The 15,000-nt window shown below is 49.7% G+C and overlaps 1 protein-coding gene across 1 annotated transcript in view; it reads right to left on the bottom strand.

Moving 5' to 3' along the window:
• Window positions 1–15,000, bottom strand: part of LOC109881755 (glutamate receptor-interacting protein 1-like) — a 142,619-nt gene that overhangs the window by 98,473 nt on the left and 29,146 nt on the right. The window contains 2 exon segments of the mRNA XM_031820760.1: window positions 2,711–2,858; window positions 14,645–14,790. Of these exon segments, the coding sequence (XP_031676620.1) occupies window positions 2,711–2,858; window positions 14,645–14,790 (294 nt within the window).

Genomic DNA, 15,000 nt, shown 5'->3' with positions numbered 1-15,000 from the left:
TACCTAAACAACCACTCTGTAGTCTGATTAGTCTATCGGTGACAGTCGTTAGGTAAAGCTACCTAAACAACCACTCAGTAATCTGATTAGTCTATTAGTAACAGTCGTTAAGGTAAAACTACCTAACACAACCACTCTGTAGTCCTGATAGTCTATTAGTAACAGTCGTTAAGGTAAAACTACCTTAACAACCACTCAGTAATCTGATTCGTCTATCGGTGACCAACCAGGTTTAGCGGGGTGGAGCTATATTAGTCTGTATGTGGTCGGGGGGCTGGGGTCAGTTCGTTAATCTGGAGTACTTCTCCTGTCCTATTCGTGTCCTGTGTGAATCTAATTGTGCGTTCTCTAATTCTCTCTTTCTTTCTCTCTCTCGGAGGACCTGAGCCCTAGACCATGCCCCAGGACTAACCTGACATGATGACTCCTTGCTGTCCCAGTCCAACGGCCATGCTGCTGTTCCAGTTTCAACTGACCTGAGCCCTAGGACCATGCCCCCAGGAATACGCCCCAGGACTACCTGACATGATGACTCCTTGCTGTCCCAGTCCACCTGGCCATGCTGCTGTTTCCAGTTTCAACTGACCTGACGCCCTAGGACAATGCCCCAGGACTACGCCCCAGGACTACCTGACATGATGACTCCTTGCTGTCCCCAGTCCACCTGGCCATGCTGCTGCTCCNTACTTCTCCTGTCCTAATTCGGTGTCCTGTGTGAATCTAAGTGTGCGTTCTCTAATTCTCTCTTTCTTTCTCTCTCTCGGAGGACCTGAGCCCTAGGACCATGCCCCAGGACTACCTGACATGATGACTCCTTGCTGTCCCCAGTCCACCTGGCCATGCTGCTGTTCCAGTTTCAACTGACCTGAGCCCTAGGACCATGCCCCAGGACTACGCCCCAGGACTACCTGACATGATGACTCCTTGCTGTCCCCAGTCCACCTGGCCATGCTGCTGTTCCAGTTTCAACTGACCTGAGCCCTAGGACCATGCCCCAGGACTACGCCCCAGGACTACCTGACATGATGACTCCTTGCTGTCCCCAGTCCACCTGGCCATGCTGCTGCTCCAGTTTCAACTGTTCTGCCTTATTATTATTCGACCATGCTGGTCATTTATGAACATTTGAACATCTTGGCCATGTTCTGTTATAATCTCCACCTGGCACAGCCAGAAGAGGACTGGCCACCCCACATAGCCTGGTTCCTCTCTAGGTTTCTTCCTAGGTATTGGCCTTTCTAGGGAGTTTTTCCTAGCCACCGTGCTTCTACACCTGCATTGCTTGCTGTTTGGGGTTTTAGGCTGGGTTTCTGTACAGCACTTTGAGATATCAGCTGATGTACGAAGGGCTATATAAATACATTTGATTCGATTTGATTTGATATTAATACTGAGTCAGGACTCCTCCAATCCGCGACTTAGAAGCAACCACTCAGTAATCTGATTCGTCTATCGGTGACCAACCAGGTTTAGATGGGTGGAGCTATATTAATACTGAGTCAGGACTCCTCCAATCCGCGACTTAGAAGCAACCACTCTGTAATCTGATTCGTCTATCGGTGACCAACCAGGTTTAGATGGGTGGAGCTATATTAATACTGAGTCAGGACTCCTCCAATCAGCAACCACTCAGTAATCTGATTCGTCTATCGGTGACCAACCAGGTTTAGATGGGTGGAGCTATATTAGTACTGAGTCAGGACTCCTCCAATCCATGATTTAGAAGCAACCCAGAGGAAGGAGAAAGGCTTGTTATCCTCCCTGAATGTTTTAATAAGTAGAGCCGCCGGAGACCAGAGGACTGTCTTATTATAGTCAGCGAGTGAAGGAAGTAAACTTCTCTCCTTCCTCCTCATAAAGACTGTGCCTTTATCCCAAATGGCACCCTATTCCCTACATCGTGCACTACTTTTAATCAGAGGCCTATGGGTCCTAGGGCACTACCTAGGGTATAGAGTGCCATTAGGGAAACAGAGTGTATTTGCGTCCACTCAGCATGGTGTTTCTCTGTTGTTATTCCAGGCCGACCCGCTAGCGTCAGACCACATATGACTTATTGGATTTCTATAATTAGCCACTAAGCGTTTATACATTTCAAAGTAGCAAACGTCTCAAAGGCAGACAGCGGCTACAAGCTTCCACCTGCACATTCATTTGTTTCTCTCTTCTTTTCTCTCTCTCTGTTTCTTCTCTGAATCGATTCCTGTCAGGAAGCAATAGAGGCTCTGCAGAAGCCCCACAGATAAGTCATCAAATAAAAGCACCTCTCTCTCTCTCTCTCTCTCCCCTCTCTCTCTATCTCTCTCCCTCCCCCTCTCGCTCTCTCTCTCTGCCTCTCTCTCTATCTCTCTCTATCTCTGTCTCTCTATCTCTCTCCCTCCCCCTCTCTCTGTCTCTCTCTCCCCATCTCGCTCTCATCTCTCTCTCTCTCTATCTCTGTCTCTCTCTCTCTCTCTCTCTCCCCATCTCTCTATCTCTCTCTCTATCTCTGTCTCTCTCTCTCTGTCTCTCTCTCCCCATCTCGCTCTCTCTCTCTGCCTCTCTCCCATCTCTCTCTCCGTCTCTCTCTCTCTCTCTATCTCTATCTCTGTCTCTCTCTCTCTCTCTCTCTCTCCCTCTCTCCCTCTCTCTCCCTCTCTCTATGTCTACAGTGTGTCCGTGTCTGTAGGGACAGGACATATATTCAGCTGGCCCAGCAGGGTTTAGTTACCTGTCTGCGATGCTTGCGGGCTTGACCTTGTCTATGATGATGACCTGCTTGTTGCAGTACATGGAGGTGTTGAGGGCCAGGCCCAGACTGGACCCCAGGGACTTGGCTACCTCAACCAGCAGAGGCCCTGAAGCTGTGGCTATGGAGTCTGGAGGAGAGGAGACAGGTAGGAGGGAGAGAGGGAGTGGGCAGACAGACAGAGATAGAGAGAGAGAGAGAGAGAGAGAGAGAGAGAGAGAGAGAGAGAGAGAGAGAGAGAGAGAGAGAAGAGAAAGAGAAAGAGGGAGACAGAGCACACGAGATAGGGAGGGAGAGAGAGAGAGAGAGAGAGAGAGAGAGAGAGGGAGACAGAGATAGCGAGAGAGAGATAGGGAGAGAGGGGGGGAGAGGGGGAGAGCGAGAGAGAGAGAGAGGGAGAGACAGAGAGAGAGAGGGAGAGACAGAGAGAGGGAGAGACAGAGAGAGACAGAGAGAGAGGGAGAGAGAGAGACACAGAGAGAGAGAACATGGGTTAGTCAGTCTGTTGTCAGTTTGTCATGGAAGTGATGCTGATGGAAACACCACAGTCTCTAACATATCAATATTCTGCAACACCTTAAAGGGTGACACTGCTGTCAACAATCACACATTGCACACGCTCACACCATCCCATCAACTAGAAGGGGATTTCACCCTACAGCCACAATAACCAGAAACATCTGTCACTGTGCTGTAAATGGACCATGTTGACCTATGGACCATGTTGACCTACGGACCATGTTGACCTCTGGACCATGTTGACCTACGGACCATGTTGACCTCTGGACCATGTTGACCTACGGACCATGTTGACCTACGGACCATGTTGACCTACGGACCATGTTGACCTCTGGACCATAATTGACCTACGGACCATGTTGACCTCTGGACCATGTTGACCTACGACCATGTTGACCTACGGACCATGTTGACCTACGGACCATGTTGACCTCTGGACCATATTGACCTATGGACCACGTTGACCTATGGATCCCTGTAGGTTCTGATGAACTGGGCGACCATTAAGGAGCCCCAATGGAGAAACCACTAACCAGGATCCCTGTAGGTTCTGATGAAACTGGGCGACCATTAAGGAGCCCTAATGGAGAAACCACTAACCAGGATCCCTGTAGGTTCTGATGAAACTGGGCGACCATTAAGGAGCCCTAATGGAGAAAACCACTAACCAGGATCCCTGTAGGTTCTGATGAAACTGGGTGACCATTAAGGAGCCCTAATGGCTTCCACTCTGCTCCTTCGTACAGTTACACAACATGTGGAATAATGAAACTGTGGTGCAGGCAGGGTAGTGGGGGTTTAGCCAGAGGCAGCCCCCTGTTGTCAAAGGTAACAGCTACAGTATCTAGCTGTATTCACAGACAGGGAAACACTGAAACATGAACCTAAACACAACCACATGAACCTAAACACAACCACAAGAACCTAAACACAACCACATGAACCTAAACACAACCACATGAACCTAAACACAACCACATGAACCTAAACACAAACCACATGAACCTAAACACAACCACATGAACCTAACACAACCACATGAACCTAAACACAACCACATGAACCTAAACACAACCACATGAACCTAAACACAACCACATGAACCTAAACACAACCACATGAACCTAAACACAACCACAAGAACCTAAACACAACCACATGAACCTAAACACAACCACATGAACCTAAACACAACCACATGAACCTAAACACAACCACATGAACCTAAACACAACCACAAGAACCTAAACACAACCACATGAACCTAACACAACCACATGAACCTAAAACACAACCACATGAACCTAAACACAACCACATGAACCTAAACACAACCACATGAACCTAAACACAACCACATGAACCTAAACACAACCACAAGAACCTAAACACAACCACAAGAACCTAAACACAACCACAAGAACCTAAACACAACCACAAGAACCTAAACACAACCACAAGAACCTAAACACAACCACATGAACCTAAACACAACCACATGAACCTAAACACAACCACAAGAACCTAAACACAACCACATGAACCTAAACACAACCACATGAACCTAAACAAACCACAATAACTAAACACAACCACATGAACCTAAACACAACCACAAGAACCTAAACACAACCACATGAACCTAAACACAACCACATGAACCTAAACACAACCACATGAACCTAAATACAACCACATGAACCTAAACACAACCACATGAACCTAAACACAACCAAAATAACCTAAACACAACCACATGAACCTAAACACAACCACATGAACCTAAACACAACCACATGAACCTAAACACAACCACAACAGATCCCCCAATGTGTTTCAATGCTTTCACTTCACATACAGCATCTAGATGTTCAAAACATCTGAAGAACTATGAACGTCCAACTGCCTGTGTGTTTTAGTGATTTCACTCCACAGAGCAGACCCGGCTAGGATAAACTGACTAAATGGGTAGTTGAAATGAGCCGGGGGGAACCATTTTTGGGGGGTTTCGTGCAAATGTAAAATTCTGCTTACGTCACGCTCTACCACAACAAAAAAACACATACCATTGAAATGCAGAGACTCTGAGATCACTGGGTGCTTTTGAAGTGACAGGTTGCTGTGATATCTGTATTCGTGTAACACAGGTTCCTTCGAGCCGTCGTAAAGGACACAGATTCAGCAGGAGACAGGCAGGAAGAGGTGCAAATGAGGATTTATTACAGAGCGCTAGTGTATCAAGGAAAGATGGTGATATTTACAAATATATATACAAAGATCTGACATCAAAATGTCAGATACACCCTCCCCTTAGTTACCCAACAGCTGGGGTGTACCAGGCTCAGATACACCCTCCCCTTAGTTACCCACAGCTGGGGTGTACCAGGCTCAGATACAGCCTCCCCTTAGTTACCCAACAGCTGGGGTGTACCAGCTCAGATACACCCTCCCCTTAGTTACCCAACAGCTGGGGTGTACCAGGCTCAGATACAGCCTCCCCTTAGTTACCCAACAGCTGGGGTGTACCAGGCTCAGATACAGCCTCCCCTTAGTTACCCAACAGCTGGGGTGTACCAGGCTCAGATACAGCCTCCCCTTAGTTACCCAACAGCTGGGGTTGTACCAGGCTCAGATACAGCCTCCCCTTAGTTACCAACAGCTGGGGTGTACCAGGCTCAGATACAGCCTCCCCTTAGTTACCCAACAGCTGGGGTGTACCAGGCTCAGATACAGCCTCCCCTTAGTTACCCAACAGCTGGGGTGTACCAGGCTCAGATACAGCCTCCCCTTAGTTACCCAACAGCTGGGGTGTACCAGGCTCAGATACAGCCTCCCCTTAGTTACCCAACAGCTGGGGTGTACCAGGCTCAGATACAGCCTCCCCTTAGTTACCCAACAGCTGGGGTGTACCAGGCTCAGATACAGCTCCCCTTAGTTACCCAACAGCTGGGGTGTACCAGGCTCAGATACAGCCCTCCCCTTGAGTCCACTTATTCTGGTCTCTACACCACTCACCCCTCCCCTTATTCTGGTCTCTACACCCCTCACCCCTCCCCTTATTCTGGTCTCTACACCCCTCCCCTTTATTCTGGTCTCTACACCCCTCCCCTTATTATGGTCTCTACACCCCTCCCCTTATTCTGGTCTCTACACCCCTCCCTTATTCTGGTCTCTACAACCCCTCCCCTTATTCTGGTCTCTACACCCCTCCCCTTATTCTGGTCCTCTACACCCCTCCCCTTATTCTGGTCTCTACACCCCTCCTCTTATTCTGGTCTCTACAACCCCTCCCCTTATTCTGGTCTCTACAACCCCTCCCCTTATTCTGGTCTCTACACCCCCTCCCCTTATTCTGGTCTCTACACCCCTCCCCTTATTCTGGTCTCTACACCCCTCCCCTTATTCTGGTCTCTACAACCCCTCCCCTTATTCTGGTCTCTACCCCCCTCCCCTTATTCTGGTCTCTACACCCCTCCCCTTATTCTGGTCTCTACACCCCTCCCCCCTCCCCTTATTCTGGTCTCTACACCCCTCCCCCCTCCCCTTATTCTGGTCTCTACACCCCTCCCCTTATTCTGGTCTCTACACCCCTCCCCTTATTCTGGTCTCTACACCCCTTCACTTATTCTGGTCTCTACACTCCTCCCCTTATTCTGGTCTCTACACTCCTCCCCCCTCCCTTATTCTGGTCTCTACACCCCTCCCCTTATTCTGGTCTCTACACTCCTCACCCCTCCCCTTATTCTGGTCTCTACACCCCTACCCCCTCCCCTTATTCTGGTCTCTACACCCCTCCCCTTATTCTGGTCTCTACACCCCTCCCCTTATTCTGGTCTCTACACCCCTCCTCTTATTCTGGTCTCTACAACCCCTCCCCTTATTCTGGTCTCTACAACCCCTCCCCTTATTCTGGTCTCTACACCCTCCCTATTCTGGTCTCTACACCCCTCCCCTTATTCTGGTCTCTACACCCCTCCCCTTATTCTGGTCTCTACAACCCCTCCCCTTATTCTGGTCTCTACCCCCCTCCCCTTATTCTAGGGTCTCTACACCCCTCCCCTTATTCTGGTCTCTACACCCCTCCCCCCTCCCCTTATTCTGGTCTCTACACCCCTCCCCCCTCCCCTTATTCTGGTCTCTACACCCCTCCCCTTATTCTGGTCTCTACACCCCTCCCCTTATTCTGGTCTCTACACCCCTTCACTTATTCTGGTCTCTACACCCCTTCACTTATTCTGGTCTCTACACCCCTCACCCCTCCCCTTATTCTGGTCTCTACACCCCTCCCCTTATTCTGGTCTCTACACCCCTCCCCTTATTCTGGTCTCTACACCCCTTCACTTATTCTGGTCTCTACACCCCTCCCCTTATTCTGGTCTCTAGATGTTTAATGATGCTTGAGACACGACATGCCAAGAGTGTACAAATCTGTCATCAAGGCAAAAGGTGTCTACTTTGAAGAGTCTAAAATATAAATATATTTTGATTTGCTGAACACTTTTTCGGTTCCTAAATGATTCCATATGTGTTATTTTATAGTGTTGATGTCTTCACTGTTGTTCTACAACGTAGAAAATAGTAAAATCCCTTGAATGAGTAGGTGTGTCCAAACCTTTTACTGGTACTGTACTGTCACACACACACACACACACACACACACACACACACACACACACACCCTTCCTATCTTTCTATACAATCCACACGCTCAACAAAACAAACTTGCCTCTCAGAAGGGATGTTAATATCATACAAGCAGTAGGAAAACCCACAAGGATTCAGGCAATTCTCTCTGTCTCTCTCTCTCTCTGTCTCTCTCTCTCTTTCTGTCTGTCTGTCTCTCTCTGTCTCTCTGTCTGTCTCTCTCTCTCTCTCTTTCTGTCTGTCTCTCTCTTTCTGTCTGTCTCTCTGTCTGTCTGTCTGTCTCTCTCTCTCTCTTTCTGTCTCTCTCTCTTTCTGTCTGTCTGTCTCTCTCTCTCTTTCTGTCTGTCTCTCTGTCTGTCTGCCTGTCTCTCTCTCTTCCTGTCTCTCTCTCTCTCTGTCTCTCTCTCTCTCTCTTCCTGTCTCTCTCTCTCTGTCTCTCTCTCTTCCTGTCTCTCTCTCTTCCTGTCTCTCTCTCTCTCTGTCTCTCTCTCTTCCTGTCTCTCTCTCTCTCTGTCTCTCTCTCTCTGTCTCTCTCTCTGTCTCTCTCTCTTCCTGTCTCTCTCTCTGTCTCTGTCTCTCTCTGAACAGGTGTTGTTGATGCAGCTAACCTGTATTCCCCCACAGGCTTCTCTCTCTCCCCTCCTACACTATTACTTATCCTCCTTGTATCCTCTTCCATCCTCTCTCTCCCTCTCTCTCTCCCCTCCGATATACTGTAAAGCTCTGTGTAAACCTCCTCTCTCTCCCTCTACCCCTCTCTCTCCCTCCCCCCATCCTCTCTCTCCCTCTTCCCCTCTCCCTCCCTCTCTCTCTCCCTCCCTCTCTCTCCCCTCCTACACTATTACTTATCCTCCTTGTATCCTCTTCCATCCTCTCTCTCCCCCTCTCCCTCCCTCTCTCTCTCTCTCCCTCCCTCTCTCTCTCCCTCTCTCCCTCCCTCTCTCTCCCCTCCTACACTATTACTTATCCTCCTTGTATCCTCTTCCATCCTCTCTCTCTCTATCTCTCTCTCTCTCTCTCCCTCTACCCCTCTCTCTCCCTCCCTCTCTCCCCCTCCCTCTTCCCCCTCTTCCCCTCTCCCTCCCTCTCTCCCCTCCTACACTATTACTTATCCTCCTTGTATCCTCTTCCATCCTCTCTCTCCCTCTTTCTCCCCTCCTACACTATTACTTATCCTCCTTGTATCCTCTTCCATCCTCTCTCTCTCTCTCTCTCCCTCTACCCCTCTCTCTCCCTCCCTCTCTCCCCCTCTTCCCCTCTCCCTCCCTCTTCCCCTCTCCCTCCCTCCCTCTCACTCTCCCCTTTCCCCATCACCATTCATCCAAGCAACAATCCCCCAGTAACCATACCTCCCCCTGTCTCCCCTACATATCTATATGCCCCTGTCCTCCCTGTATTTCCTACACATATCATTCCCTCGTCTTCTCCTGTCTGTTCCTGGCCATGCTAAGAGCTATCGGATGAAAAATTAATGGGCTCACATTATTGATGCAGCCTGGAGATTGTTTCATTCATGGTGATAAAACACTACCTTCCATCCCTCTACCTCTCCTCTCCTCCATCACTCTACCCCCAGCTCTCTATCGCTCCTCTCCTCCATCACTCTACCCCCATCTCTCTACCTCTCCTCTCCTCCAGTCCTCTACCCCCATCTCTCTACCTCTCCTCTGCTCCAGTCATCTCCTCCATCTCTCTACCTCTCCTCTCCTCCATCTCTCTACCACTCCTCTCCTCCATCTCTCTACCTCTCCTCTCCTCCATATCTCTACCTCTCCTCTCCTCCATCTCCCTACCTCTCCTCTCCTCCATCTCTCTACATCTCCTCTCCTCCAGTCCTCTCCTCCATCTCTCCTCTCCTCCATTTCTCTACCTCTCCTCTCCTCCAGTCCTCTCCTCCATCTCTCTACCTCTCCTCTCCTCCAGTCCTCTCCTCCATCTCTCTAACTCTCCTTTCCTCCATCCCTCTACCTCTCCTCTCCTCCATCTCCCTACCTCTCCTCTCCTCCATATCTCTACTTCTCCTCTCCTCCATCTCTCTCCTCTCCTCCATCTCTCTACATCTCCTCTCCTCCATCTCTCCTCTCCTCCATTTCTCTACCTCTCCTCTCCTCCAGTCCTCTCCTCCATCTCTCTACCTCTCCTCTCCTCCAGTCCTCTCCTCCATCTCTCTAACTCTCCTTTCCTCCATCCCTCTACCTCTCCTCTCCTCCATCTCCCTACCTCTCCTCTCCTCCATTTCTCTACCTCTCCTCTCCTCCAGTCCTCTCCTTCATCTCTCTACCTCTCCTCTCCTCCAGTCCTCTCCTCCATCTCTCTACCTCTCCTCTCCTCCAGGCCTCTCCTCCATCCCTTTATCCCTCCATCTCTCTACCTCTCCTCCCCTCTTCTCCTCCACATCTCATTCTTCCTTCATAACTGATTTGTCTCTTCCAACTCCTTCCCTCCATCCTCACCTCAAACCTGCCTACCAGGAGGGAGAGAGACGTACTGATGAGACTGGCTGTGTGAGAATGTTACGCGGTTTCTCATCACACACACACAACCACCAGCATAACCTGGCCACATCATCGCGTCATTGCGCATCGCTTCAGTGTCTGTCTCTCTCTGTGTGTGTGTGTGTGTAGTTTATGGGTGTAGTTTATGGGTGTATAGTAGGGATTAATGGGCTTGCAATCTGTTGGTTCTTAATCATTCTGTTTTTATCATGCCTGGGTCGCTCAGAGAGAAAACGTAAATTGTCTCCACGAGCAGATACCGTAAAGCTCTGTGTATAGGCTGTTTTTTGGGACATACCGTAAATCTCTGTGTATAGGCACACACCTGTTTGTTGGGACATACCATAAAGCTCTGTGTATAGGCACACACCTGTTTGTTGGGACATACCGTAAAGCTCTGTGTATAGGCACACACCTGTTTGTTGGGACATACCGTAAAGCTCTGTGTATAGGCACACACCTGTTTGTTGGGACATACTGTAAAGCTCTGTGTATAGGCAAACATCTGTATGTTAACTTCATGTTAAGTCTAATCTATCATACAAACACATTTCAAAAGACAACTCCCATTTCTCCCTTGAGAATCGATTTGCTTCACCATGAAAGTATGAGAGAGTTTTATTCATAAAATCCGTAGTTTCAACTCAAGGGGTTGTTTTCTATATTCAGATAACTGTCAACTCAAGGGGTTGTTATCTATATTCAGCCAACTGTCAACTCAAGGGGTTGTTATCTATATTCAGCCAACTGTCAACTCAAGGGGTTGTTATCTATATTCAGCCAACTGTCAACTCAAGGGGTTGTTATCTATATTCAGCCAACTGTCAACTCAAGGGGTTGTTATCTATATTCAGCCAACTGTCAACTCAAGGGGTTGTTATCTATATTCAGCCAACTGTCAACTCAAGGGGTTGTTATCTATATTCAGCCAACTGTCAACTCAAGGGGTTGTTATCTATATTCAGCCAACTGTCAACTCAAGGGGTTGTTATCTATATTCAGCCAACTGTCAACTCAAGGGGTTGTTATCTATATTCAGCCAACTGTCAACTCAAGGGGTTGTTATCTATATTCAACCAACTGTCAACTCAAGGGGTTGTTATCTATATTCAACCAACTGTCAACTCAAGGGGTTGTTATCTATATTCAACCAACTGTCAACTCAAGGGGTTGTTATCTATATTCAACCAACTGTCAACTCAAGGGGTTGTTATCTATATTCAGCCAACTGTCAACTCAAGGGGTTGTTATCTATATTCAACCAACTGTCAACTCAATACCTTGATTTTTCTCCAGAGGAAAGTCTCTCAGGCTGAAGGATTCTGCTTCCTTAGACTTCACTGAGTCCAGTGGTACTCACACACACACACACGCATGCACACACACACACACACACACACACACACACACACACACACACACACACACACACACACACACACACACACACACACACACACACACACACACGTGGCGATACACAAACAAACACACACACACACACACACACACACACACACAGCGAGCAGCGAGCAAGACTGTGACACGGTGACAGAAAGACATAACTATCACTTCCAGGTCGGAGCACGGCAAAGTCACAGCCACCGGAATCTTCAGGATTACCCAGAGGCCAGTGCGGGCCTTCTGAACGGAACCCGCGTGACGTCTGATTGTCAGAACGTTGTGGGGACGTCGGAGGCCCACGCTGGGTAATAGGCCAGCTCACTCTCTCATACTCTCCTTCCTGGGTGGTTCCCTCTGACATTTAGTGGACTGATCAAAATAGACTGAAGTCTGGGGAAGGATTTAAAATGAACATCGATCAGCCTGCTATTTTCTGCTTCTTTTAAATCCCTCTTTGTTTTGCTCTTCTCACCAAGCGGTTTTAAAGTCAGCGTTCTGTAAAGTAGAAAGAAACATCAAAGCCCAGCAGAAGACCAGCAGGTGATTCTTTTTCATTGACAATGTTTCACATCACAGATCTTTCTCTGCGTCTGAAATGGCTTTTAGGCTTTTATGGCTTTTAGTCAGATCTGTTGGCTGGGATCTGGCTGTGTTCTGGCTGTGTTCTGGCTGTGTTCTGGCTGTGTTCTGGCTGTGTTTTGTAAGAGCTGGGATCTGGCTGTGTTCTGGCTGTGTTCTGGCTGTGTTCTGGCTGGGATCTGGCTGTGTTTTGGCTGTGTTTTGTAAGAGCTGGGATCTGGCTGGGATCTGGCTGTGTTTTGGCTGGGATCTGGCTGTGTTTTGGCTGGGATCTGGCTGTGTTTTGTAAGAGCTGGGATCTGGCTGTGTTTTGTAAGAGCTGGGATCTGGCTGTGTTTTGTAAGAGCTGGGATCTGGCTGGGATCTGGCTGTGTTTTGTAAGAGCTGGGATCTGGCTGGGATCTGGCTGTGTTTTGGCTGGGATCTGGCTGTGTTTTGGCTGGGATCTGGCTGGGTTCTGGCTGGGATCTGGCTGTGTTCTGGCTGGGATCTGGCTGTGTTTTGGCTGGGATCTGGCTGTGTTTTGGCTGGGATCTGGCTGGGTTCTGGCTGGGATCTGGCTGTGTTCTGGCTGGGATCTGGCTGTGTTCTGGCTGGGATCTGGCTGTCTTCTGGCTGGGATCTGGCTGTGTTTTGGCTGGGATCTGGCTGTGTTCTGGCTGGGATCTGGCTGTGTTCTGGCTGGGATCTGGCTGGGATCTGGCTGTGTTCTGGCTGGGATCTGGCTTGTGTTCTGGCTGGGATCTGGCTGTGTTCTGGCTGGGATATCTGGCTGTGTTCTGGCTGGGATCTGGCTGTGTTCTGATGGGATCTGGCTGTGTTCTGGCTGGGATCGGGCTGTGTTCTGGCTGGGATCTGGCTGTGTTCTGGCTGGGATCTGACTGTGTTCTGGCTGGGATCTGGCTGGGATCTGACTGTGTTCTGGCTGGGATCTGGCTGTGTTCTGGCTGGGATCTGGCTGTGTTCTGGCTGGGATCTGGCTGTGTTCTGGCTGTGTTCTGGCTGTGTTCTGGCTGGGATCTGGCTGTGGTCTGGCTGTGGTCTGGCTGTGTTCTGGCTGTGATCTGGCTGTGTTCTGGCTGGGATCTGGCTGTGTTCTGGCTGGGATCTGGCTGTGTTCTGGCTGTGTTCTGGCTGTGTTCTGGCTGGGATCTGGCTGTGTTCTGGCTGTGTTTTGTAAGAGCTGGGATCTGGCTGTGTTCTGGCTGTGTTCTGGCTGGGATCAGGCTGTGTTCTGGCTGGGATCTGGCTGTGTTTTGTAAGAGCTGGGATCTGGCTGGGATCTGGCTGTGTTTTGTAAGAGCTGGGATCTGGCTGTGTTCTGGCTGGGATCTGGCTGTGTTCTGGCTGGGATCTGGCTGTGTTTTGTAAGAGCTGGGATCTGGCTGTGTTCTGGCTGGGATCTGGCTGTGTTTTGTAAGAGCTGGGATCTGGCTGTGTTTTGTAAGAGCTGGGATCTGGCTGTGTTCTGGCTGGGATCTGGCTGTGTTCTGGCTGGGATCTGGCTGTGTTTTGTAAGAGCTGGGATCTGGCTGTGTTCTGGCTGGGATCTGGCTGTGTTCTGGCTGGGATCTGGCTGTGTTTTGTAAGAGCTAGGATCTGGCTGTGTTCTGGCTGTGATCTGGCTGTGTTCTGGCTGTGTTTTGTAAGAGCTGGGATCTGGCTGTGTTCTGGCTGTGCCTTGTAAGACCTGGGGTCTGGCTGTGTTCTGGCTGTGTTTTGGCTGTGTTCTGGCTGTGCTTTGTAAGAGCTGGGGTCTGGCTGTGTTTTGGCTGTGTTCTGGCTGTGTTTTGGCTGTGTTCTGGCTGAGTTTTGGCTGTGTGCTGGCTGTGTTCTGGCTGAGTTTTGGCTGTGATCTGGCTGTGTTCTGGCTGTGTTTTGGCTGTGTTCTGGCTGTGCTTTGTAAGACACCTGTCTTTGACTACCTATGATGGAACCGTACTGCTGGACTGGACTGGGTCTGTGGAAATGTCTCCACGGTGGAGGGATGAGGGGCTGAACTAAGAACGGTCTGTCCTCTGGTCCTGGACTGTCACAGGCTACATCTCTCAGAGTCTGTCTGCTTCAACATGACAACTGATGGGAATGATGGGAGATCTCTGGGAGATCAAGTCTGTCTTTAGACCTTCCCCTGACAGTGTCCTGACAACACCATATAAATGTCCACCAACACCCCCTGACAGTGTCCTGAGAACACCATATAAATGTATATGCATCTGGAAGACAAGATTCTTGAGGACACACACACACACACACACACACTCCCATGACGTACCCATGATGGAGACGTCGTACTCGATGAGTAGCGTAGCCTCCTGTCCACACTGTTTGAGGATGGACATGGCCTCTGCATGGGATGTCCCGTGAAGACGGATCCCATCGATACTCAGGAGCCTGTCCCCTGGCTTCACCGTACCCTCCCTGAGGAGAGAGGAAAGGAAGGGAGGGGGAGGAGAAGGGGAGGGAAGGAGGGAGGGAGGGGGAGGAGAGGGGGAGGGAAGGAGGGAGGGGGAGGAGAGGAAGGGAGGGAGGGGGAGGAGAGGGGGAGAGGGAGGGAGAGAGGGGAGAGAGAGGGAGGGAGGGAAGGAAGGAGGGAGGGGGAGGAGAGGGGGAGGGAAGGGGAGGAGAGGG

Source organism: Oncorhynchus kisutch, unplaced genomic scaffold (assembly GCF_002021735.2).
Source record: "Oncorhynchus kisutch isolate 150728-3 unplaced genomic scaffold, Okis_V2 scaffold3646, whole genome shotgun sequence".
Lineage (NCBI taxonomy): Eukaryota > Metazoa > Chordata > Actinopteri > Salmoniformes > Salmonidae > Oncorhynchus > Oncorhynchus kisutch.
This window is presented reverse-complemented; position numbering and strand designations above follow the sequence as displayed.